Source organism: Xenopus laevis, chromosome 3S (assembly GCF_017654675.1).
Source record: "Xenopus laevis strain J_2021 chromosome 3S, Xenopus_laevis_v10.1, whole genome shotgun sequence".
In the NCBI taxonomy this organism is placed as follows: domain Eukaryota; kingdom Metazoa; phylum Chordata; class Amphibia; order Anura; family Pipidae; genus Xenopus; species Xenopus laevis.
Genome location: NC_054376.1, coordinates 23350183 through 23377824, shown reverse-complemented (window position 1 = coordinate 23377824; position 27642 = coordinate 23350183). Strand labels below are relative to the sequence as shown.

The 27642-nt window shown below is 40.3% G+C and overlaps 1 protein-coding gene across 3 annotated transcripts in view; it reads left to right on the top strand.

The window, feature by feature from the left end:
* Positions 1 to 6553: 6553 nt before the first annotated feature.
* bmp1.S (bone morphogenetic protein 1 S homeolog) overlaps positions 6554 to 27642 on the top strand; it is a 40645-nt gene continuing 19556 nt past the window's right edge. The window contains exons 1-4 of one of the 3 annotated variants that reach the window (XM_041587564.1): positions 6556 to 6827; positions 14237 to 14332; positions 27032 to 27187; positions 27469 to 27586. In XM_041587564.1, the coding sequence (XP_041443498.1) occupies positions 6674 to 6827; positions 14237 to 14332; positions 27032 to 27187; positions 27469 to 27586 (524 nt within the window). In that variant the 5' untranslated portion in view covers positions 6556 to 6673. 3 annotated transcript variants of the gene reach the window in all.

Genomic DNA, 27642 nt, shown 5'->3' with positions numbered 1-27642 from the left:
TAAAAATATAGATTTTAGCATACAATCGAAGGATTTTTAGTCAATGTGTAAAGACTTAGAAAAATGTTGCAGAAGGTCCCCATAGGCTAACATAGCACTTCGGCAGGTTTAATTTGGCGAAGTATTGAAGTCGAAGTTTTTTTAAAGAGACAGTACTTTGATTATCGAATGGTCAAATATTCAACTATTTTTACTCCGAATCGAAGTCGAAGTAAATTCGAAGTCGTAGTATCCTATTCCATGGTCGAAGTATCCAAAAAATTACTTAGAATTTCGATTTTTTTTTATTTTGAAAATTCCCTCGAATTCACTTCGACCCTTGATAAATCTGCCCCTTTGAGCTATTTATCTTTTTATTCAGCAGCTCTTCAGTTTGCAATTTCAGGCACCTGGTTGCTAAGGCCCAAATTACCCTAGCAACCATACAATGATATGAATAAGATACTGGAATATGAATAGGAGGAAGTCTGAATAGAAAGAGGACTAATAAACTAATAACAATAACGCTGTAGCCTTACAGAGCATTTGACTTTTAGAAGGGGTCAGCAGCCCCCATTTGAAAGCCAGAAAGAGTCAGAAGAAGGCAAATAATAAATTAAATAAATAATTAAAAAATAAATAAATAAAGAAGACCAATTGAAAAGTTGCTTAGAATTGTCCATTCTATAACGTACTAAAAGTTAACTTAAAGGTGAGCCAACCCTTTAAAAAAGAAGTAAAGTGCACAAGTAGGAGAGAAAAAACCCCATCAGGCATTTTCAGCTAAATCTGGCAGCGGAGCTGGAGGTAGACTGTACTGAACAGCTGGTTTTGTAGCTAGGACAGCACAGTATCAAAATATGCCCAGTTTGTTAATCAAATATGTATTTAGTTAAGGTCGCTAAGAATGCGTTTAGATGGACAGGGTGTCTTTTTGAGGTTTCTATATTTCTTTATGTTCTCATGGTGGTCATTGAAACTTGATGCGGTGTAGACATAGGTGCAAACAGGCATTTTTGCTTATTATTACAGATACGGGGTTGCCACCTTTGTGGATTTCACCCGCACAGCCCAGTTAAAAGTGCCTTTCCGGATTTCCAAATTAGGAAATCCGACATTGAAGTGAATGACACAGTGAAAATCCGGAAAGGCACTTTTAACGTTGTTAGTGTAGGTATAGTTCACAGTCCAAGTATTAGGATATTCAGTTTCATTGTATCAATGTTGAATAGTCGAACAGGAATTATGGCCACAAAGGCCCGGGCCTAGGGCGGCAAGATATAAGGCGAGGAATACCATCCAGCTGCATTCTAAGTTGCAGTGCTCTGGCGCATTCATGTGCGCACTTGTGGGCGGGTGGGGTTGGGGTGTGTGCAAGGACCCTGCAGCCTAGGGGCATCCAATACAGAAAACTGGGCCTGGAATACCAGTTGGTTGGATAAAATGTTACTTCAAGAGCTTCCCTGCTTGTTTCACCTACAAACAACCACGGCCGGGCCAAGCCAATCGGTTGCCCTAGACAATTATTATTGCACCTTATGCCAATGCCATTTCTCCCACCACGTGCACCATCACAACAGAGATAACAGCATTCACAAGTAAATCAGTTGCTGCACCTTATGCTTAATTTACCAATCAAGACACTAATTCCCAAAAAAGAAACCTGCATTGTGGGTAAAAAAAAACCATAAACAAATTCTTTCATATGAAAGTCAAGTGTTTATTATAGTATGAAAACAGGGTTAACTTACCAAAAAGTATGGGGGTCCAGGTGCACAAGCACCAGACCTTCAGGTTTTGGGAGGCAATGGATGCAATTTGATATTCATGTTGGACTGGCACAACCCGAACTTCACTCCAATGCTTGATGCCATTAAAAGTATATTTTATTTAACAAAAAACATCTCAAATGATTTATTCTCATAATAAAATATACTTTTAATTGCATCAAGCATTGGAGTGAAGTCCGGGTTGTGCCAGTCCAACATGAATATCTAAAAAAAAAAAAAACTATGGCTGTGTGTATTTTTGCTCTTTGCACTTATTACTTATTGTTACACTATCATAATTATTTAAGGTTTTGTGTTCTTTAATAGGGAAAGAGCTACTGAAATACATTTAAGTTAATTTCCAGTGTGTTAAAATCTCAACAACATTTCAGCTGGTCTTTTTTTTTTTTATAGTTTTTGAATTATTTGCCTTCTCCGTCTGACTTAATTCTTTTATGGCATTGGGTTGCTTTGTATATTATAACTGTCAGCAGCCCCATGTCACATACAATAGTGCCCCCATGCAGCTACCTATTTGTTCCTCTATATACCCATTCATTTTTAAAGATTTAGATGTATTTGATTATAATGGAGTTTATGGAAGACAGCCTTTCCGTAATTCTGAGCTTTCTGGATTATGGGTTTCCCAATAATGGATCCCACACCTGTAGTTGTAATGTAAATCCAGCCCTAGGTGATTCTTCCCATTTCATAATGTGCAGTAAGGATGTAGATAAAAACCAGGGTTCGTTTTCGTGAGGATGGTGGGAGTTGTGGCTTTACACCCACGGGAATGACAATATTGAATTCATTAGAAAAAATGAGATATCTGTATAATCTAGCCCTGGATTATTTACGGGTTGCTGCAAATGTAACAGCACCTGGGATTATTTAGGGCACAACTTGTCCCCCCCCCCCACCAGGCACAGACAATGTGTAGGAGGAGGAGAACAAAACTGCAACAGCCTTTCCGGATATTTTATATACACCAATTCTTACAAGACTCCACAGTGCAGCCAGCAGGTCCCAATATCCATGACAGTGGGAAAGACATATCATTCTAAGCAAATTTTACAATTTTTTTGTCTTTTTTTGCGCAGTGAAAAAGAAATATATGCAGCATCGGACTGGAGGGGTTTGGGTCCACTAGAGCTGCCCAAAGGAGATCTGTCTCCCACACACCCTTGTAAGAGATAATTACAATGCTGTCTAGTGCACAGTGGTAGAGGTCCGGCAACCCCAAATCCAATCTAGAAGTCAAACAATCCAGAGGCACATAGAACTGATGCAAGCAAGGAACACCTTGCACGTTTATTGTGTGCCTCTGGATTGTTTGACTTCCACCAGAGCTGCTACATCTGGAGCCTGCAACCCCCCAAGACACCCCCCTCCAGCTACCCCCACAGGCCCGGCACCCCGGGGCAAATCCCCCTCTTTCCCCTCCCGAGCATACCATCTTCGCACACAGATTCGTACTGAGGTCAGGTGGGGGAGGCCAGGAAGGAATCGGCTCTGCCCGTGGTGCAGATTTTGGACCAGTGGGGCCCACCGGGCCAGTCCAACTCTGAATATCTGTCTGTCAATTGCCCTGACTTTTAAGCAATGTAGCCGAAGCCAGATGATTAGCAGACCTGTGAAGCGGCATGCAAGGCTGATTTCTACTATATTGTTTCAACAGGTAGAACCAGCAGTGTAGAAAGGGACAAATATTGCTTTCAATTACAGTTTCATTCAGGGCTCATACAGACAATCGTTTTTTCCCCTGCGCTCGGTTTTAATGCATTCAACTACAAAGGATTGCAGGAAGAATTGAACTCACAAAGGGACTTCCACCTGCGTTCAGTACTTACATGTGTCCTTGTGAGTAACGCCCAGTTTAAAAGAATTGATTGCATTTCATCCTGCACTCCCTTGCTGTTGAACGCATTAAAACTGAGCGCAGATAAAAAAAAACAGAAAATAAAAAACCCTCAACTGTACAAGCCTTTACATATAACAGAATATTTGTAACAAATGTTTATTAGAAAGGCAGTTAGACTGCCAATTTCTTTCATTACCCACTTTTAGATTTAGATTGTAAACTCTACAGTGCAGGGAACCTCCATCTTTTTGTCTCATTGATAGATAATTGTAATTTGTAACTGTACTTTATATATATTTATTATTGTACTTATGTGAATTTATATTGTAATGACCCCTTGCTTGTTCTATTAATTTATTGTTTTGCTGTAAAGTGCTGCATCTCAAGTAGCAATATTTAAATAAAAATATCCATACATACATTTAAAAGCATCCGTGGTGCCTGGATTCTTTTGTATGCCCAGATATGACTTGTATAAATCCCAAACAGTATTTGGTTTCCCACCCCGCATTCCATTTTTCATTATGAATAACTGGGATGATTTATGATTTCCCTGCAGCTCCCACAGTGTAACTCCCTAAAGTTCAAGTGACGAGAGCATCCAGCATTAAGTGCTCACTTAATTAAACAATTAAGCCTACTGAGCTCAGATTACCACTTGAGAATAGCAAATGGAAAGCAACAAAAAGTCAGGAGCTTTGTGTGCATCTGGGGTCCACTATTACTGCAGTGCATAATTGCTCAGAGGCCAGGGTACCCTAAAGTATTGTGCCTGGGCCACCCTTAGATGCCTGGTCCCTTTCAATACAAAGTTGAAATGCAGTAAATGACTGCTGAAGCTCTCTGTACGTAGGGTTGCTTCAGTTCCCCTTTAAAGCTGTAATTTTTTCTGAAATTTTCTGAGTTTTAAAAATGTCTGGCCAAACTAGAATCCACGATTGGATCTTATTTATTATTAAAAAAGCATGATTAAATCAGATCAGGGACAAACTTTATAAAATCGAGCAGAAATTCAAATTGCAAGGTTTTTTTAGATTTTGTATCCTGAATCGCTTGATTTTTTCGGGCTTTTTCCAAAAATGTCTGAATTATTTGGATTTTTGTCCGAAAAGCCAGAAATAGTCGGATTTTCAGACTAAATCCAGTGCAGACCAGAGAAACTTCCAAATAGGATAGAGACCTCTCCCATGATATGGACCTCTGCCATTGACTTATATACAACCTCGGCAGGTCTGAGATGGAAGATTTTTGGATTCAGACTTTTTCCATTCTCTGGGTATAATAAAGCTCTAAAAATTTTATAGTAAAAAAAACCAAAATATTTTCAAGTTTTTTTGCATTTAGACTTAAATAAATAACCCCCTGTATCTCCATGCTGCAAGCCTGATGTGTAAGAGTGATGCCAGCAGATACCTGTCCTGGAAGGGAAACTTATTAAAAAGCAATATAGTACTGATGCCATTGAAATTAAGAAAGCAGATGCCAGTCCAATGAGCAGTGTGCTAGATAGTCCATTGGCCTTTGTAGCCTCGCCACTAATCTGGGTCTGCTAGAGTGGGAATTAAAACCAAACTGGTGTAAGAGTTCCGTTTGGGAGTTAAATATCAGTTAAAACATGCCAGGTTCCCACAAGCATTACTCTGTTTCTGGAATATGTCATTTTCATACCCCCTTGCCCCCTTGGGCTGAGGTTTCTGACGTTCTTAAAATATTATTGGCATTAATTTCAAATTAGAGCTTGCTCGGTGTTCTATTTTAAATCGCTCAGCCACAGGAAGAGCAGGAAGGAATGCACACTATTCATTTAAAGTGGCCTGCGCTGACACAGGCACATGCAAGCACTAGGGATGCACCAAATGCAAATTAGGGTCAGAAAAGGAAAAGTGGAAAATCATTTTTTACTTCCTTGTTTTAGAAGGAAATGTCTCGTGATTTCCCTTCCCGTCACTAATTTACATATGCAAATTAGGATTTGGTTTGGCCAGGCACAAGGATTTGACTGAATCCGAATTCTGCTGAAAAAGGTTGAATCCTGTCCAAATCCTGAACCGAATCCTGGATTCGGTGCGTCCCTAGTAAGCGAAGAACACAGATGGAACAAAGAATTTTGCATTCCACCTGTGTTTGAAGCTAACATGTGCCTGTGTCAGTTTCGTGCCCATTAGATTTTCCCTGTGCTCCCCTGCTTTCAGTTTAAATGCTTTCAGCCACAGGGGAGCGCAGGGCTAAATGCAGCCTCAATGGGTGACACATATAAGCGACGAATGCAGCATGCTGCGTTCCACGTGCATTTGGCGCTTACAGGCAAGCCCAGATCCGCACCCTGCGCTTCTTCTTCTCTTCCTGCTGCGACCAGCCAGACGGACCCTGCTTCGTTGTTGTGAGTACTTTAAAAGGATTAATTGCATCTGGGCCTACACTCCCCAGCAGTTGAATGCATTAAACTGAACACAGGGGAGCTCAGGTAAAAGCACCCTGAAGAGCCCTGAAGAAGAGTTGGATGAGGTCCTTCCTGCGCTCCCCTGCGACTGAGCTCCTAAAAATGTTACAATTCTTACCCAAAATTTTAACATGATTACCTGATTTAAAAAAAATAAAAAATCCAGCAGAGGCAATTAGGAATCTGTCAATTTCTGGCCTGAATGAATTTTTTAAATTCCAATTTGCTGCCACTATTGTGAATTCCCCCTTTAACAGCAGAACAAATGAACCAGCCTGGACGGATTAGAGACATCAGACAGGCAGATAACCGTAATGCCCAGGGATATCCCAAGCTAGATTTATGCATGGGGGGAAAGTCAGAGATTGCTTCCCCCACCATCAAGTGCTACTATAAACCTCTGGAAGGGGTGAGGAGTCCACTCTACTCTTCCCCTCCCCATCAGCTTGGCTGTTTCGCAGGGACACAATGATATCCCACAGGCTGTAGGGGGCTGATCCGAAAGAATCCCGCCTCCCTGAAACATCACATCCCAAAAAATAAAAAAAAAGAAAGAAAGAGAGAGGGAGAGCATAGGCTTCCCAGAGCCCAGGCAGAGATAGCTGTGCAGCAGGAGCAACCAGGATGCCCTGGTTAGGCAGCCTCCCTTTACTCCTCTGCTGGGCATTGCTTGCAGGGATGCTCCATCTGGGACAGGGGCAGGTATTCATGGACTATTCCTATGATCTGGAGGAAGTAGTGGAAGAAACCATAGATTACAAAGACCCCTGCAAAGCTGGTAAGGGGGGAGAAAAGGAGGAGGAGGAGGAGAAGGGATAGTGTGTGTGAGAGAGAGAGAGAGAGAGAGAGAGAGAGAGAGAGAGAGAGAGAGAGAGAGAGAGAGAGAGAGAGAGAGAGAGAGAGAGAGAGAGAGAGAGAGAGAGAGAGAGAGAGAGAGAGAGAGAGAGAGAGAGAGAGAGAGAGAGAGAGAGAGAGAGAGAGAGAGAGAGAGAGAGAGAGAGAGGGGGAAGGGATAAAAGACAGAGAACTTTGGACAGTTCAGCTGAGACTTTGTTATTTGCAGCTGTGTGTGTATCAGGGTGTCCATTACTGTGTGTGTATAGATATACACCTTGACAGCTGACATGGAATACACAGCATTGTGTGCACAGATCAATACTTTACGTTCTGACTCATTAGGGATCGATGTGGCGGCGCTTGCAGGACTTGGTGTACAAGCCAGGAGTACGCCTGTGTTATCTGTTACAGCTGTGTGCTACATTCCTGCTGCTGTGTGTGTGTGTGTGTGCATTTACTATTAGGCAGTTTAGTCTGGATTTGTGTGTGAACAAATACTTTAGACACACCTCAGTGTGACTGGTAGGATTGTTGTACTGATGAGTTGCATAAGTTGTGGGTTAGTGTGGTATAAGGGCTGATTGGTTTCATGGGAGGTGTTGGAAATTTATATAGCCGGGGGGTTGGTATCGCCATACAGACAACAGGAAAGACAATGTGACAGTTTCTGGGTTTTATCCTATCATGAATGGCTGGGATCTGCCACGGTGGCTCTGTTACTGTAGCTGCTGCTCAACTACAAATCCCAGCACCCCCTGACAGGCACAAAGTGAGCATGGACTTTATGTGTGTGTGTATAAAATACACTAGATCTTAGGAAATGATATCCCAGCTATGTAAATTACTTTTACTTTTTACTACCTTTTGTGGGCTGTAGAAAGCAATTGTTGGGTGAAACGCTGACATAAATTCATTCCAATACCCCAAAATACTGATGCACAGGATAAGCTGTTAGTTCTAACCAGAAGTGGCCTCTTATAATGGCATTTTCATGAAGTGGCACAGATGTTCCTACATATGGGCACCGACACACACACTCGCCTCCCTGGGAACACTGCTGCTGTCACTCGCACTCCTACACTAAGTTGTGTATCAATACTGACACATAGACAATTTCTCTCTTTCCCCTCCTCCCCACACATGAAAAATCACTGCCACATAAACACAAAGACAGACATGCAGACACACGCATTCCCTGACACACTCATTCACACACAGCGCAGTGAATCACACACACAGTGACTCATGAGCACTACACAATACACACAAATAGACGCACATGCTGGAGGGTGCTGCAGGTCACAGTCACACTCACATTTCAGAAAGTTGATGTACTGAACAGAACTACTGCCCGACCCGCTGCGCTTGCATGTTCCATCTTCACAGCACTGGCCCCTTGGCATCCGACTGATCGGCCTATGGCCTAAATGGACAATCAACCCAACCCATTTACCAGAATATGGGCACATATATTGGGGTATTCTGGCTGAATAGGGAGGTGAACTAGAGATGAACGAATCTGTCCTTTTTTGCTTCGACAAAAAATCCGCATTTAAGTCAATGGGCGTCAAAATAATTTTGACGTGCGACAATTTTCATATAGTTACATAATTACATCGTTAAATCGGGTTAAAAAAAGACAAAGTCCATCAAGTTCAACTCCTCCAAATGAAACCCAGCATCCATACACACACCCCTCCATACTTTCACATAAATTATATATCCCCATATAATACACAAAAGCCATGAATATCTTGTAAATGATATCCTTATAAACGGTTCTTAGTGATGTCATCAGTTATAAACGGTGAGTAGTGATGTAATTTCTGTCACATGACTCACTAAAATTTGTGTATTATAATAAATAAAGTACCCCCAGTTGTAAAATATGAGGATATTATAAGTTCGGAGTTCCATGACCTGTATAAAAACACTCGGCCTTCGGCCTCGCATTTTTATATGGTCATGAAACTCCTCGGTAACTTATAATATCCTTATATTTTACAAGAGGGGGTACTTTATTCACTATATAATACACAAAAGCCATGAATATCTTTTAAATTATATCCTTATAAACGGTGAGTTCTGATGTCATTTCTGTCACATGACGCACTGAAACTTGTGTATTATAATAAATAAAGTTCCCCCAGTTGCAAAATATGAGTATATTAGATGTTACCTCGGAGTTCCAAGACCTGTATAAAAACACTCGGCCTTCGGCCTCGTGTTTTTATATGGTCATGAAACTCCTCGGTAACTTATAATATCCTTATATTTTACAAGAGGGGGTACTTTATTCACTATATCTATACTAACTATAGAGTTTAGTATCACAATAGCCTTTGATATTATGTCTATCCATGTATTGCCACTTTTAGGGGCAAATTTACTAAAGTGCGAAGTGGCTAACGCTAGCGTAATTTCGTTACTTCGCCGATTTACTAACTGGTGCTGGCGTAAATTCGCTAGTGAAGTGGACCTACTCTAGCGCTACTTCGTACCCTTACGCCAGACGAAGTTGCGCTATGGCAAAGGGACGTAACTACGCTAATTCACTAACTTGCGGATTATACTGAACGTTACTTCTTGCACCAGACTTGCCTTCGCCACCTCAGACCAGACGAAGTGCAATAGAGTATATAGGGCTTCAAAAAAAAATTGAAATTTCTTTCCCTAACATATGGCACCTAAACTATACAGTGTGCACATGTATAGGGCAAAATAACAACTCTATTTTTTTTATGAAGCTTTCCCAGGCTTGTGTAGTGTAATGTATTTGCTGATACATATACGTCCATTGTACTTTAACTTGGAACCGTATGCAAATTAGGAATTGTTAGTGTAACTTCGCTTTGCTTGACGAATTAACGGTAGAGCAACTCCGCTACCTTTCGCCTCCAAGAGTGCAGCTTCGGATTTTAGTGAATTAGCGGCGCCCTGTCGAAACTTCGCCTGGCAAAGTGCGGCAAAGGCAACGCTGGCGCAACTTCGAAGGTAAGTAAATTTGCAGGCTGAATGGAGTGCACGACTGAATGACAAGCAAATTAGGGGACAGGTAGGGGTGAAAATTGGGGGGGGTCACCTAAATACAGCACTGCCACCAGCAGGCAGCATTGTATTCATGGGGGGTGCGGCCAAAATAGAGCGCAGAGACCAGTGGCAATCCTCCGTGCAAGGAAGGTGGTGTGCAAAGTCCAAATACTGTAATAAATGACCCCTAGTGTGTTGCATATTAATAAGGGTTCTTCCATTGGAGACCAAAGTTCTCCCATCTTTTTCTTGGCACATCTTGTCATCGTCTAGCCAACTTGTCAGAGAATTCCCAGCATGATTAATAAGTGGTGGTGGAGACAAATGTGCAAAAGCAGGAGGAGTGCAATGGCATGTAGGTTTGAGTGAAATCTTTTATCAGGTTTCGCAGCAAAAAATATGCTTATAGATTCCGATGGGTGAAAAAAAATTGTTATGCGGAATAAATGCTTTTGACGATTTTGTTGCTGTTTCGTGAATTTTCAGCTAATCGAAACAGGTCAGGTTCGCCCATCACTAATGGCAAACCATGTATAGGCTGGTCCATTGCTTTGGGTGCTGTAAAGCAGTTCTATGATCTTAACTTGTGCAATTTGTATATAAGGGGCTTTAATATGACCCCAAAAGGCATCATTGGAGAAGCAAAGATGTCTTTACTTATGTCACAATGTGTGCATTATAAGGTGTCGCACTATGAGTAACATGATGCTTCGGTGTTGCACTGTGGGTAGTAAAAGTGTCGGCTGAGCGGTTGTCTAATTATTGTATATGGGAAACAGATGTTGTCCCAGATTGTCCTTGTGCCAGTGTGTGTGTGACTTGAGGACTTGCTTGTGTTTCTTACTATTGTGTTGCCTGTTGACTGCTGCTGCATGCGTGAATTATGAATAGTGTACTTATATTTTCTTTCTATATCTAGTTAGTGTGTCTGTGTGTCATGCCATGTGTTTGTGTAGCCAGTCTGTGTACTCTCTGCAAGAATTTGAGGGAAAATTAGTTTACACAGCTCCCTCTGTCTACAGATTTCATTAGGGACTCTGTTCTCCGGCACACACCGACTGCTGTAGCATAAGCACTCTATTTTAATACTTACCTGGGATATCTCCGGCTTCTTCCTAATACATTCTCTGGCCTCGCTATAACCCTTCTGTCCAAATATCAGGGATGCAGATATAAATAATATATACATTGTCACAATGGTAGATGCCCAGGCTTTAGAATACAGAGCAGCAATTCCAAAATTGCAGACTAAAAGTGATTTTATTTATACAGTATATCTTGCAAACACAGAAATATAACAGTAACACATCTATGATATATACACACAATTGATATGCACAGACATCAAATAATATCAATCTCCTGTATAAATTAAATGAATCCCTCTTCTCATAACTGCCATGAAACAAGGGCAACTAACATTTTACTTAGAGGGTGGTTCACCTTTAAGGTAACTTTTATTATGTCATAGAACAGCCAATTCTAAGCAATGTTTCAGTTGGTTTTCATTATTAATAGTTTCATATTTATTTGCCTTTTTCTTCTGACTCTTTGCAGCTTTCAAATGGGTGTCTCTGACTCCCTTCTAAAAAACAAATGCTCTGTAAGGCTACAAATTTATTGTTATTGTTACTTTGTATTACTGATCCTTCTATTCAGCCCTTCTCCTATTCATATTCCAGTATCTTATTCAAATCAATTCATGGTTGCTAGGGTAATTTGGGCCCTAGTTACTAGATTGGTTAAGATGCAAATTGAAGAGCTGCTGAATAAAAAGCTAAATAACTCAAAAACCTTCAATAACAAAAAATAAAACAAATTGCAAATTGTTCCAGAATCTAACACTCTATATCATAATACAAGTTATCTCAAAGGTGAACAAACCATTTAATGGGCTCCTCCATCTACAGGCAAATAATGAATGCAAACTTATGCATACCACTTTTTACATATAAACCTCAAAGCAGGAACACCAGAATACAACGTCTACCACATACCCTCAAAGCAGGGACACCAGCATACTGTACCATTTCTTCTATATACCCTCAAAATAGAGACTAGGGTTGCCACCTGACCGGTAGATTACCGGCCTGGCCGGTAAAAATTATGGTTGATCACAATGTTACTAATAGGGAAAAAAGATAAATATATAGGAAGGCTGGTATTTTTTTCCAGAAAAGGTGGCAACCCTAGTAGGGACACCAGCATACTACTTCTTCTATACACTCTCAAAGCAGGGACACCAGCATACCACTTCTTCTATATACCCTCAAAGGAGGGACACCAGCATACCACTTCTTCTATACACTCTCAAAGCAGGGACACCAGCATACCACTTCTTCTATATACCCTCAAAGCAGGGACACCAGCATACCACTTCTTCTATATACCCTCAATGGAGGGACACCAGCATACCACTTCAATATCCAATATCTCACTTTCTCTATGTAAAGAGGGCTAGGGCTCCACTATCTACATATTCTCAAAGACAGGCCACTGATGCTTTTGACTCAATAATACACATTCAGAAACTCACTAAATGGATTTTATTAATTGAACTATTTACTGTCTATTGTCTAGGGGGCCTTTTACTAACCTTTATATTTTTTCTTTTCCACAATTTGTATCTTTTAACTCTAAAAATCATGGATTTTTCTGATTTCTCTAAACCGCGAAAAATTTGTTAAACCATAAAACCGCAAAAAACACTTATACAAAACTTGCCCATATGAAAGCTGTCAAGGTCATGTAGTAGTCGGTGGGAGTTATCCTTTTCCAATTCGAAAATCTTTTTTTGACTCAAGTTTTTAGAAGATTACAGTTTTTTTTCTGTTTGTAATTGCACGAAAAATCTGCGTATTTCAAGGGTTTTGTATCAGTATTTGGATTAGTTCCACATATTAATCCGTTCTTGGTTTTTAATAAATCACTTGGCATTTGTGGTTTTAGAAAATAAATCTTTTTTTTTTTTGTGGTTACTAAAACTCACTAAACACAGAATGTTGCTAAATGGGCCTCCATACGTTTTATATATGTCAGGTGTTCGCTTGTCCCATACATTTGGGGGCAAATTCATCAAGCGCCGAACGCTAGCGTTACTTCGCTAGCTTTTGGCATTTTCGTTACTGCGCAAATTCACTAACGAACGCTGGCGTAGTTTCGCTAGTGTTACTTCGCACCCTTACGCCTGGCGAAGTTTCGCTGGCGACGTAACTACGCAAATTCACTAACGCGCGCAGTGTACTGAACGCTACCTTTTACGCTAGACTTCCTTCGCCACCTCAGACCAGGCGAAGCGCAATAGAGTAGATAGGGATTGATTCAAAAAAAGTCAAAATTTTTTCTAAGTCCCAAAAAACGCTGGCGTGTTTTCTACATTATGGGTGATAGGCTGAAAAAGATCGAAAAAATTTTTGGGGCTCCCCTCCTTCCTCCCTACATCTCCTGACTCATGGCAGGACAGTGGGCACATGTGTAGGGCAAAATAAAATTTTTATTTGATGTTTTGAAGCTTTTCTAGCCATTTGTAGTGCTGATACGTATTCCTCCATTGAAATTTGAATTTGGCGCCGTATGCAAATTAGCCTTCGCTAGCGTAACTTCGCTTTACTTAGCGAAGCAACGCTAGCGCAACTTCGCAACCTTACGCTACCCCTGAGCGCAACTTCGGATTTTAGTGAATTTGCAAATCGCTGGCGAAACTACGCTTGGCGAAGTGCGGTGAAGTTACGCCTGGCACAACTACGAATCTTAGTGAATTTGCCCCTAGGTATCTGAGAAAAGCAAATCATGTTCCAGTTAACAGAAGCTTCACAATGAGGCATAAGTACAATAGCCTTCAGTTTTTAGGATAACAGATCTTTCTGTAGTTTGGATCTTTGTATTTTAAGTCTACAAGGAATCTCATATAAACATTAAATAAAACCAATAGGCTGGTTTTGCTTCCAATAAGGATTAATTATATCTTAGTTTGGATCAAGTACAAGCGACTATTTTATTATTACAGAGAAAAAGGAAATTCTTTTTTAAAATTTGAATAAAATGGAGCCTATGGGAGACAGTCTTTCTGTAATTAGGAGCTTTCTGGATAACGGGTTTCCGGATAATGGATCACATGCCTGTAATGCATTTTCTATAAAGGTATTTTTTGCTCAGGATTCCAAATCTTTTCCATATTGTTCTTCTTCCTGTTAATGAGATCAAATTCAATAAATTGTTCCTGTCTGTTCCACGGATGTGTTCTTATGGGATATTCCTTGTCCAGGTTTGTATGATCCTTATATAGGTAACTGACTGTGCTCTTTCTCTCTCTCCTTACAGCTGCATTCTGGGGGGACATTGCTCTGGATGAGGAAGACTTGGCAAACTTTAAAATTGACCGAATAGTAGATTTAACAAAGCACACAATACATACAGGTACTGGAATACAGCTTTTATTTTGTGGCGTGTATCCCCCAAAAATGTTGTTTTTCTATTGCTCCTGCATTGTATATACTGTATTGACCTCTTGCCACTGTATTGTGTGTCCATACAAAATGTTTCTTATTTTCAGGGGAGTAACTACAGAGGAAGGAAACCCTTTGGTTACAGAGGGGCCCAGGAGTGTAGAGGGTCCAGTACTGATCAATCTCAATATATCTTGATAGAACAGATCAAATCGCCACTGTTTTGGGGCCCTGGATTAAATTTGCTGTGGGGCCCAGTAACATCTAATTACACCACTGCTCATTTTGTTTGTTATAACTTGAAAGAGGGAGTACAGCCCCTTTAACATATTATCAATCTCTCGTCCCTTTACTTAGTCCCCTGTGTAGAATGAATCCCAATTCTATTCATGGGTAGGTATTTAGGGTGATCCACATAAAAAAATAATTAAAGTACAAAGGGGTAAAACTAGTTGCAAACTAATTTTTGGGCTGCAAGTAAAAAGCACCCAGACAAAAGGGTTAAAAGGGGATCTAGATACCCCCGCCCCCAAAAACAATGAATGCAAAATTTGCTGGGTGCTCTTTTGAACATTTGGAGTTTACATTAATTTCTTTTCTTTAACAATATTAGCAGTTTTACATTGCTAATATGCTGTTCTTGGCACAGAAGCTCTGACAGCTGGTGAGCTATCTGTCTCCAGAGGGTTGAGGCAGGGGCATATCCAGACACTGCTCTGCTCTTTGTTTCAGACTCAACCAGTTCTCTACATATTACTGTACATTCTTTCTTCTGAGACACTTCTAACTTTTGCATCTCAAGCACTTGCTTTGTCTTCTGCTGTGCTTGGCCTTCTAGACCCTTATCTCTCTGCAGCACTTTCTCCAGTATATATCCCGCATTCTCTTCCTGCTGTTTTGCTCTTTTCCTGTTTTGGTGAATCCCCATCGAAGTCAGGTTCTGATTACATTGAATAGGAGGAAAGTAAACAGACTAAGTGCCTGTATATATGTGTATGTATATGTATGTATGTATGTATATATATATATATATATATATATATATATATATATATATATATATATATATATATATATACACATACACACACACACACACACACACACACACACTCGGGTATATCCCTGTGGGAGTATAGAATATAAATATATTTATAGAGAGAGAAGATAAACAGGCTATGGAGCATCTGAGTGTAATGACATCTATACACACACTATTCATCTACATAATTGTGGCCTGTTTTTAGTAACTCATAAACAGAATGTTAATTTATTGGTAACCATCATTGCACTTACTAGAATTGTTTAGATAAACGAGAATGATAAATGGTTCATTTGTTGCCTAAAACATATGGTATGCAGCCGTGGGACCTTAGGAGTCCTGTCTTTGAGAACAAGAGAAAATCTTTCATTTTCTCTGAAAATGAGCTGAGTTGCATCCAAAGAACTTCTAATGTCTTGCCACCCATTTGCTTCATTGTCAAGGTTTATATCCAGGTCCTGCCAGTTTAACTTGTCACAAATGGGTTTGTCTCCCACAAGAAGCCACTATACATCATGAGATACCCATTGTCCAACTTTTAACCTTACCATCTACGGAACTCATAGCATTATTTTTACTTGGTTTCTCTGCAAAATCTATCATGGAAACCACATTCTTTCTTTCTGTTTTTTTCCCTTTAGACAAAAGAATCATTGATTTAAGGTGACTATACCTGGGCAAATACCCATACACGGACCAATAACATGCCGACTCGGTCCGGAAGGATTGAGTTGGCAGTTAGTGGCCTGTGTATTGAGCCTACTGATGGGCCTTCCTGACACATATTTGGCCCAAAATCATCCGGTTTCATTTTCCCATCAGGGAGACAACTGTGTTGGCTGGTTGATGCCCTCCTCCCCCCGCTGGCCTGCCTAAACCATCCCTTTGACTAGCCCAATGTTGGCCCGTTCACGGTGGGCATATCTGGGAAAGGTATGCTTGTTTGGTGACTTTACCAAATGAATGATTCTAAAGGTTTATGGGCCGTTAAAAAATGGTGGGTACCATGGTGGTAGCAGGCATTGCTGCTTTGAGTGCTTTTAAAGTCCCATGACTTTTGATTCCATTGAGCAAAGCATTGAGTATTAAGCCAAATTGGAATCCTGGATTCAGCCAAGCGATAATGTGCAATCATTCCTTTCACAGCCTGTAATTTGGTGATACATATATATATCATAAGGAAAGCTATAAAGCAGCTCTCTATCTCCCCAGTACTTAGCTGCTACCTTTGCCCTGTTTGGTACCCTCCATTGACCAGTGATTTTAATTCAATAACATCCACTAATATGTGCCACTCCAACATTAGGAGACAGGGGGGTACACTGGATGCGTCCAACTAAATTGTGCTGCTTTTTGAATTACAATGTCAGGAGGTCTGCAAGTACCCCATCTGCAGAGCATCCAATGGCCAGAACTTAAGCATAGGGCAAATAACAGACATTTTAAAATACTTTTAATATCATTACTTCTACTGAAAACATGATGGCATCTTGGGTCTGTTTTTTTACAGACCCCTTTTATATTGACTTCACATGTCTTCTTCTCAGTACTACCACTATATTTCTGGAGACAGGCACCATGCTCAGAGAGAAAAACAAAAATGTCAAGTGCAATCTCAAGTGTTCCTCGGCCTTTTGGGAATCCCAACACTGGTTGGGACAGTTGGGTGAAGTCGCCCGAAATTGCCTCACGAGAAAACTGATGAGATTCCTTCGGAAAAAACGAATCGCTTTGAGTGCCATCGCGCTGGGGAGACGGCCTGTGTGCCCTGACCCTTAAAATCTGCTACATTTAGTTGATACAATTAGTTGATACATTTCTCAGCAGTATCTATGGGAATATTAGCAACTATTGTATCAATTCTAACAGCTGCCTTTAATGAAACTCCGAGATTCTGTTCAGCAGGGACAAAGATAACAAATCTATCTACTAAATGTATCAACTTAGAACAGTCAGAAACCTCACCCCCACCTTGAGATGTTTTTCTCAGAATTTCACTCTCTACATAATATTAAACGTTAACTCAAAGGTGAGCAACTCCTTTAAATCCTTCCAAAACTCATCCCTGCACAGTACCTTTTCCTTCTGACCTGACTTTCTGGTTTCCATTCCTTCTGTTCCGTGATCTTTTTGTGCAACTGCCCCTGTCAGAGATGGGCTAATTATTTTACCAGGACGGAACTACTTTAACAGAGCATGCTAATAAACAAGGCTAATCTACTGTAAATGTAGGAGGCTGATCAGGAGCACAAAAATGTAGGGAAAAATGCATTAAATCTCACGACTCCAGGAATCTCACCCGCTGTGTCATGACATCCCATGTTAATCCCTCATCAGTCTTTCCTACTGACACAAAATTATGTAATACCGTTCTCTAAACAGGATGTTTTTAGGAGTAATTTGTTCTTTCTATTAAATGTAATAACACTTTTGTCAACGGTTGGCTTCTAGCGCTGCCAGAAATCCTTCATCTAGGACAGTGCTTGTCAGACTATTTCAATTCAAGTCACACTTAGAGGTTCAGCCTTTGGCCAGGCCCCCCCTTAGCTTATAACAAAGTTACATGTATAGGAAAAACATTGGTGTATCAGCCATAGTTCCAACAGTTGCTCCTATTGTTTGCCTGCAAGCCTTCTTATAGCCTGACTAAATTCTTTCCTTTTGGCTAAGAATGATTTATTATTCAGAAAGGAGAATCCACCTGCTCCGTCGAAGTTAAGCTGGAAGACACAGAACTTTCTGAAATAGCTGGGGATCTAAATCACAGTCTCAAAAGAAAAGATGAAGTACAAATGTAGAGGTTAAGGTGACCCCTGATACAACTTTATGACTATTAGCACAGGGCTGCAAATATAAGTACAGTATATGTTACAATCTGTGTTGGTAGGAACTATGAGACTGTTAAAAATCGGTCTCTTAGAAGACAGGAGACTAGTGATGTCGGGCCAGCATGAAGCCTGTCAGGTCAGGCAAGTTCAGGCCGACTTCCACACAATGTTTGCAGGCCATGGGTGGGTTTGGTCAGATCTCAGACACTTGTGTGCATCTCTGAGGAAGTGCGTAGACACGAAATGCGTCAGACCTCAGACGCTTGTGTGCATATCTAAATGTTTCGATAAAAATGATACCTTTTAACGTGGAACTTGACTTCGGTGGCTTTTTCCTGTGGAGTGCGCTGCCGTACAGATTGACTATGGGTTTGGGCTTAACTTTACTTTGTGCCCACAACCTTACAGTGCCCTGCTTAAAAGCTTTTTTTATAGCCTTGTGTCTGCATGCCCCCTTATGTGACGTCAGAGCAGGGCAGGTCTATAAATACCGAAGCACACCAGGTTAGGGTCGACATTTTATTGACCCATACATCACTACAGGAAACCCCTCCCAACATTGGTCATCAGAAATGCCCTTTTAGTTCCCCTGAACCTTCTGCCACAGAATCAATAAGTAACCACAGTGCTGTGCAATATGTTGGCACTCTATAAATACATGTTAATAATAACAATAATAACCTGAAAACATGCAGAAAGCAGAACAGACAAGGGTCAAACAAAAGCATAGCCAAAAATAGACAAGGATTATCAGGGCTATTTAATAGTAGGCATTGGCACCAAAGTGTTCCCTGACCAAGAGGCAATGGCAAGCACTAAGGTGTGCTGTAGTCACGATGTATCACAGAGGCAAGAAACACGCCAGCAGAAAGAATTCTGGCAGCTGCACATGCACAGGGGCTGCCACACCCAGATGGTCTTCCATTGCTCATAAAAAATCAAGTTATGTGTAGGTAATGGGTATGTGTTTGCATTTTAAAATGTACACTGCCCAACCAACATCTCATTCCCAAACCAAGGGTAGAAATATAAAGTTGGTCCTCTCTTTGCAGCTAAAACTGCCCTGTGTGGAGGCTTTCCACTGGATTTTGGAAAATTGTTGGTTGGAATTTTCTTCCATTCAGGCTTGCAGTGAATCCTAAAGTTGTATATTTAGGTTTAATGTGCTGAAAAATTACATTTTATACTGCAAAGTAGCTGGGAATTTTTAGCCATCTAACACCGTCTGAACTGCGCTGGTTTATAAGTATACATACATTGCTTTATCCATGTTCTGAATGATTTTATATCCATAGTTAATTCTCAAAAATGTTTTCTTCTTGCCAAAAATGTAAAATGACTTTTCTACCACACTTAATTTATCCACCCCAATATGCACATGCTAACAATTACTCTTCCTCACATCTATCCACCCATCCTTGTGACTGAACACCCTCACATCCACTCATTGCCCTTGGTCAGCTGCCCGGTACTTACTCATCTTTTAAATATGTATTTACTCTGACCTCACACATGCACATGTTACACTATTTAAAAAAATTGGCTACTCCACCCAATGTTTACTTCCCACTTAACTTACCTGTCCATATACGGAAATTAAAAATTCTGTTTCATGACCCACCTACTTCACCCTTGTTACCCATATGGCCTTGATCTTTCTACACTCAAAAAACAAGTCACCAGAGCAGAAAACTATTCACCAAATTCATTTTGCCCTATATACAACCAGCTCCTAGAGTTTCAGAGAAAATGTAAAGCCTCAAAACAAATTTATGCACAATTGCTCAGAGTGCTCTTTTGAGCACTTTTGCAATTTGACATTTATTCATTTGTTTTTGTTTTTTTTTTTTAGTTTTTATGACCTTAGAAGTTTTTACACTACTAATATAATAAATCTGAAACAACAACTCCACCTGCTGTTGAATTTGTCTGGCTGGACACAGTTGTTAGAAAATTGTGTTACTGAGAACGGAAAAGACAATATCCTGCTTAGAACAGACCAGAGAAACATCAGGTGACTTGTTGTAGAGCAACAATACAAGACTTTTTTTTTTTCTTTTCTAAGGAAATAATGTAATTACTACTGACTGTAGATTTGTTGTGAATTGGGCTTTGTGTCCACCTCTTCTATATCTTCCATAATACTGCACCCTGTGTCTTGGCTATTTCCACCCCCCGCCCCCCAAGAGCATTTCTTTATGTGCAGTACTGGGGAAAATGTTGGCACTCCATAATCAAAGTAGTAATAATAAGTTAGCAAATGCTTGATTTATAATGTAATGAGGGATAAAACTTGCCTACAGGAAGGATAATTGGCTGCTGATATAATGTGACCCTTGTATTTTTTACTGGGATACGGGAAAGATGAGATTGATGTAGATTCTGTAAAGACTTGTAGGGTATGGGGTGTAATATATATTAAATAAAAATAATGATAATTATAGCGATAACAAGAGAGAAGCTGTTTAGAACAGTTTGAGGATAATCAAATGTATAGGCCAAGAGACAGACTATCCTAAGGTGAACCAAGAGGATCGGGCATTTTATGTGAGGGCAGAGTAAATAGAAGTGGGTGGCTGCTTAGAGCTGGAGTTAGGGAATTTGCCAGCCTTGCTTGAATGTGAATGGGAGCTTGACTGAAAGATGCCGCGGGCCTATGATGTTTTGAGTCACTTAAGGACATAAACAGCTTGACAATTCTTGTCTATTAGCTTATTGTGAGCCAATGTAGACTGGAGGAATATAATTATATTGTGGAACTTGTCCAGTTGGCTAAAATAGTTGGACTCAGCCTGTGTCCTGACCTAATTTGAGGTCACAGATCACATTTGAATAATATGAATTTGAATAGGAAACATGAAGATCTCTACATGTCCTGCTGCAAGCAATAAAACGTCTATCGACATAAAGCATGCCCATCTCTTTTTATGGTATTTTCTGTTCATGCACATGGCAGTGTTGAGCCATTACATCTAACCTGATGTTACTAGACTAATGTGGGCAATCCATGGTTCATTCAGAAAGATAGCCAGACGGTTCCTGGAGATATATCTCTCTGCCCATACACAGAATAATCATAATGTTCCTCTCCTTATCCGTGCTCCAACATGAAAAATGCAGGTCCGTTCTGGAGAGCCCTGGTACTACCTTGCCATGCCGGTGCATGATAAATAATGTGCAATTGCATGACTGCAGCGGCCAATAATATGACTTTCATTAATGGATTATATACTTGTTATAATATTATTCCTCTCTGTTACTGGTTAAGGGGAAATTTAAAATGAATACATTCACCAAATATCTGCTACATAAACCTGGAAAAAAGAAAAGGCACACTTTCAGCCTATTAGATCTTTGCAACAACCCAAGCCTGGCATGTGCAGCACATGGCAGAGTTACATAGTAGTTGAGGTTGAAAAAAGGAAAAGAATGATACAAGTCACGTTTAAGCTTTCGTCCAAGTAAAATTCTATTAAGTTGATCCATAGGAAGGTTAAATAAGAAACTGCCTCCAACTTTCCAGTTTGACCCAGAATGCAGGGGCGTAACTACAGAGGGAGCAGACCCTGCGGCTGCAGGGGGGCCTAGGAGGCCCTAATTAATTAACAATTTCAACATATTTTGGCAAAACAGGACAACCTCTGTATATGTTGGGGGTCCTAAAATGAATTTGCAGTGGGGCCCAGTTACACCACTGCCAGAATGGGTAAAGAAAAACATTTTTGACTGCAGTGCTTCTACAAACTTTGTACTAATATTAATAATGTTACATCTCAAGGTAACTAACATATTTGCTTCTCTTGGTTTGCGGACATTATTTCAGGATTACAAATTAGAGCATTCTGCTCCTAGCTGCATCGTTTCCACTGCAGTTGCAAATGTCCCAAACTGTCAGCATTCAGACTGCAATACAAGTTCTTTTTAATGGCTTTTAGGCACATTCTGAGAACACAGCAATTTGAACAAATAATATCTTAGAATATTAAAGGAAAACTATACCCCAAAATGAATACTTAAGCAACAGATATTCGTGCAAATTTTCATCATCTGGACCGGAGCAATGGGGATTGGCGCACGGGAAATTTAAAAAATGGTTGTATCTCCTGAGCATCCCCAGTGTTTTTGAACCAATGTGGGTGTGGTTGGGCAGCAGGCCACCCCCTTAAAATCCTGATGCCCTAGGTCCAGGCCGTGGTGGCCTTTCCACAAATCCGGGCTTGAACAGGAAGAAGTGTGGAAGCAAAAGACAGAACTCTGGCTGTTAATTGGCTCATGTGACCTAACATGTATGGTTTGTTTGGTATGATTGTGTGCACAGTGAATAATACGATCCTATTTATGATTACCCAATGGCACAAACTACTACAAAAATATTTTCTTATGAAAATGGTTTATTTACATGGAGCAGGGTTTTACATATGAGCTGTTTTATGCAATATATTTCTATAGAGACCTACATTCTTTGAGGGGTTTCGTTTTCCTTTAATGGGATGCCGTATTCTCTGGGGAGGATTTTCCTTATTTTCCCAGGTATAGTCACAGGCGTCACTTTGCCATCATGTTTTATCGACAATGTCAACTCAAAATCTGTCCTTCATCTGATGCCTGTTATAAAGTGTTATTGTAAATTGTAGCTGGATTTGAGCTTGTAGTGTACACTGATTATCACAAAAAACACCATGGAAGGAGAATGGGAGATGCCACTTAATTTGTTAAGGTTGCGGGCTTATCTAATAGGTAACGGGACAAGAGAATGGATACTGTACGAGGCCATACACAGGATGATCATGAATTATCAGATGAAGTGTAGAGATGCTTTAAGTACTCATCTGCCGACCCACCGTACACTGGAATAGTGCATCGACAGTCAGTACTAGATCCCCAAACAGCTTAATATCCATAGAACATGACTATCGATCAGGATTAATGGGTCACCATACACACACACACATACACTGACAAATCACATGAACATGACATGAACACGTAAGTAGAGAAATTCATCTCAGGCCGCAACACCTCCATGGTTGCCAGGGGCAGTAAAAAGCAGCTCCTGGTAATTTTAAGAGCCAACTTTCCGGTAATTAAATCAGAAATTTGTCTTTTCTAGTGCAGAAAGTGCAATTGAGGTCTCACAGGAGCCACCTCAGGCGGCAAGAGGCATAGGGGTAAATTTACTAAGCGTCGAAAATTCGCCAGCGACTGCTTCGCAGCCATCGCAACACTTCACCAGGCTTAAATTTGCTCAGGGCGCCGAATACTGGATAATTTTCTCTAGTGTTACTTTGGCAATGCGAGCAAATCAAAGCGAAGATACACTAACGTTTAATTCTGCCTAGCGCAACTTCGTTACAGGACTTTGCTAATTTTCATATGGCCGGAAATTTAAAGTTGAATGGACGTATATGTTGCAGCAAATACATTACATAACACAAGTCCAGGGAACCTTAATAACGAAAATAGAGTTGTTATATTGCCCTACACACGAGCCCACTGGATAGTTAATGTTCCATATGTTAGAAAATTTATGGGGGAATCCGGTTACCCCCAAAAAAAATTTCAAGACTTTTGCAGGCTATCACTCTGAAAAAAAGAAAAGATGCCAGCTTTTTTTTGTTTTTGGCCTTAGAAACTTTTTCCACTAAAAAATAGATGTAAGTAACAGACGAACAAGAAAGATTTATGCACTCCAGTTCTTTTCGCCTGGCGAAGACAAGTCTGGCGAAAGAGGTAACGTTCTGTAAAATCCGCATCTTAGTGAATTTGCGGAGTAACGTCCATTCGCCAGAACGACAATTCGTCTGCCGATAGACTGCGAATAACCACTTGCATCTGTCTCTTTCGCTAGCGAAGTTAAGCCTGCGGTGAAGTCCCTCAAAACTGTAACGTTACTCACTTTGCCCTTTAGTAAATTTACTCCATGGACTGATTTTGTCAGTATGTATATGGCCAGCTTTAAACAGGAAGAATTGCATAATAGTATCACTTTGAGATACCGATGTATTTGGAATAAATATATTATTGGATATTTCATCAGACACAGAGACATACTGAGGTTGGGCATCTGTAATATAGTGGTGTTGTTGTCCCACTGGTGGTCCAAAGGCTTTATGCCAACCTTACCCGTTATTGCATGGCCACCAGCCTGCCAAGGAGAAACTGTTTTGTGTTTGTAGGATATAATCCAGCCTTGAGATATGGGTCAGAAAAATTGAGTATTGACATTGTGCAACAGTGAGGAGAATCAACTTACCATTCAACAGCTCAGTTTGTGAGTTAGGGTTTATAAACCTGAGGACAGAGCATTTATACATACACAGTTTACTGGAAATACTGGGAGCAAATTGACCCCTCTTTTTCATAGAATTTAGAGGTTACATTAGATCAGTTTTATGTTTTTACTGATTACAAAAACAAAACCCACAGTACATTGAAGTATCAAGATTGGAGGTTTCTCTGAATAAGAAAAAAACCAAAACCCAGGTTCATAGTATGAAATCAGAGCATCACTGCCCGAGGCTATTAAATTTCCAGCTCTTGGTTTGGTAATACTTGGCAGGCCAGACACATTGCTAGGTAATGACTAGTCTTTGCTAATAAGTACCTCTGGGGAGCAGAACCCAAGAACACTTCTCTGTTTACTTCTATAATTACATTCCATTGGAATTCTACCTCAGTCCTTTACAATCACGCACTGAATTATTTTTCCCTGGAAAATTCACACAGTTCAAGTGTAACCAGGGAGAGAAAGGTGAGACTGGCGTGCAGACTGAGGGGTTCCCACTAGGGGTGGGATGTTACATAACCAGAAGGGGGGGTGCAGAAATATCAGCTGTCCCTCCCTTTTTTATTGTTTGTTGGTCTTTGTAGGGTATATTATATCTATGCCTATTAGGGATGCACTGAATCCAGAATTCAGTTCGGTATTTGGCCAATAGTGATAAGCGAAATTTTTTGGCAGGTTTCTCCTTGAAAAAGACGACCATAGTTTCCAGTGGGTGAAAAAAAATGTGTCTCCCATTGACTTCAATCCAGATTTTTTGCCATTTTTCGTGAATTTCATTTAAGCGAAATGGGTCAGATTTTCCCATCACTGTTGGCCAGGATTCTGTGTTGGTTTTCTTTTCGTGCTTACAAATCATGATTCGGTTTGGTATTTGGCCATGATTTGGCGCAAATTTTTAATTTATATGAAAAGATTTTAATTTATATTCATTATACTCATTTCCATGAGATAAAGCTACAAGGTATGAGATCTGTTATCCATTTTAATCAAATAATTCACATTTTAAAAAACAACTTCCTTTTTTACTGTAATAATAAAAACTCAACTAAGACATAATTTATCCTTATTGGAGACAAAACAATTATATCGGAAAACCCCAGCATTCAGGGTAACAGGTCCCATACCTATATTACATTTTTGTTTGCCTGATCATTCCCTTGCGGTGTTTCTTCGAAAACCACTCCACAACATTTAGCAGTGGTTTCCCACATAACAACCACATAACAAGTGAGAAAAGTAGATTTGGTAACATTACTTTATATCAGTGATTTCCTACAATTGGCTGCCAGAGCTGAATATAAAGCAAACAGCAAATTGAAAACTAAATCAAAATATATATCTCCATAATAATTAAAGAATGGCCCTGCCTGTTTCCATTCAAGGAACTAACAGTTAGATGATCATTTATATATGAGAGAGATATAAATGAGACAGAGATATAATGATAATTGAGACCGAGATAGAATGATAAATGAGACAGAGAGAGAGAGAATGAATGAGAGAGAGAGAGCAAGAGAGAATGATGGAGAGAGAGAATGATTAATAAAAGAGAGAGAAAGATGAATGAAAGAGAGAGAATGATGAATGAAAGAGAGAGAATGATGAATGAGAGAGAATGATGATCGAGAGAGAAAGATGAATGAGAGAGAGAGCGAGAATGATGAATGATACAGAGAATGAATGCGAGAGAGAGAGAATGAATAAATGAGAGAGAGAATGAGTGAGAGGGAGAATAATGAGCGAGAGGGGGAGAGAATGAATGACAGAGAGAGAATGAATTAGAGAGAGAGAGAGAATGAGAATACTGTATACTGAGCTAAGCAGTGTGTAGCTCATCTCATTTTGGAATCCCATATCATAGCCATGCTAAAAATAATTGAAAGTTCTTGGAAAACAAACCAATATGCAGAGATATGAGTGGCAGGTTACTGGTATGACCCAGAAAGGATATGCACTTATTGTTTCCTGGTGCCGTAGTCCTAGAGCTTTCCTGGACAGAGTGTTCTGTGTCCAACAATACTGGCCCGATAAGAAGGGTCACGGGGGAGTGGCAGGGAAGTGCACACTCAGACATTTGTGCATCCGTGTGATTAGCAACATCAGCAGAAATGTGACAATGCTTTTGCTCATTGTTTCCAGCCCTTATTTATGGTACAGGATTCCTGAAGAAATGCTTCTCTCCCTCTCGCCTCCTCCTCCCTCCTTAAATAATGTTATGAACTTCTAGTGGTGATATATCTTGTGTAACATAAGCAATATTGTCCATGATTTGGCCAGTCCGCAGGCAGCGAGTTAAAAATCCTGATGAAGGAGCGTTGAAACTGAATGTAACTGCAATTTAGCACCACCATATAGTGCAGGAATTCTGACCCTCTCCTACTGATCTCTCTATCTGACTACCACTAAGGTACTTAAGTCAATTAAAATGGCTGTTTGTAATGCATGATATCCTAATCCTCCTCTCTAACCACAAAGCAGCAAACTGAACCTGCCTCTTTCTTGCTGTCTCCCCAGTCTCAGGTGCTGCAACCAACATCTCCAGGCCAGAGAAAGGCAGACGCACACGGAAGGAAAGACGGCGCTCTCGAGAAAAGAGAGCCTCAACATCCCGGCCTGAGAGGGTTTGGCCAGATGGCGTCATTCCTTATGTAATAAGTGGAAATTTTAGTGGTGAGTTGGAAGCTATGGTAGGTCAGTGGTACAGAAGTGGTACAACATTGTCTTATTGGCCAGTTTATCATAGCTGGTCATATTGATCCCATTCCTGTTAACTCTCCTTCCCTTCTATCATATCTCCTCCACAACTTGGTTTCTCTGCCATATTTTTTGCAATTTATTTCCCACTCTATTTTATTTTTTCTTTATTCTCTGTTACCCTCCTTTTTAATCCTTAATTCATCTCACCCCATTGTTTCCTTTCTGCCCTATTCTCCCCACCCAATCTGTCACAGGCAGTCAGAGGGCAATATTCCGGCAAGCAATGCGCCACTGGGAGAAGCACACGTGCGTCACTTTCCTGGAAAGGACGGATGAGGACAGTTATATTGTTTTTACATACAGACCATGCGGGTAAATAGAAACCACAATGGCAATACCCATTTTGGATGTTCTCCTTCATAAGCCCA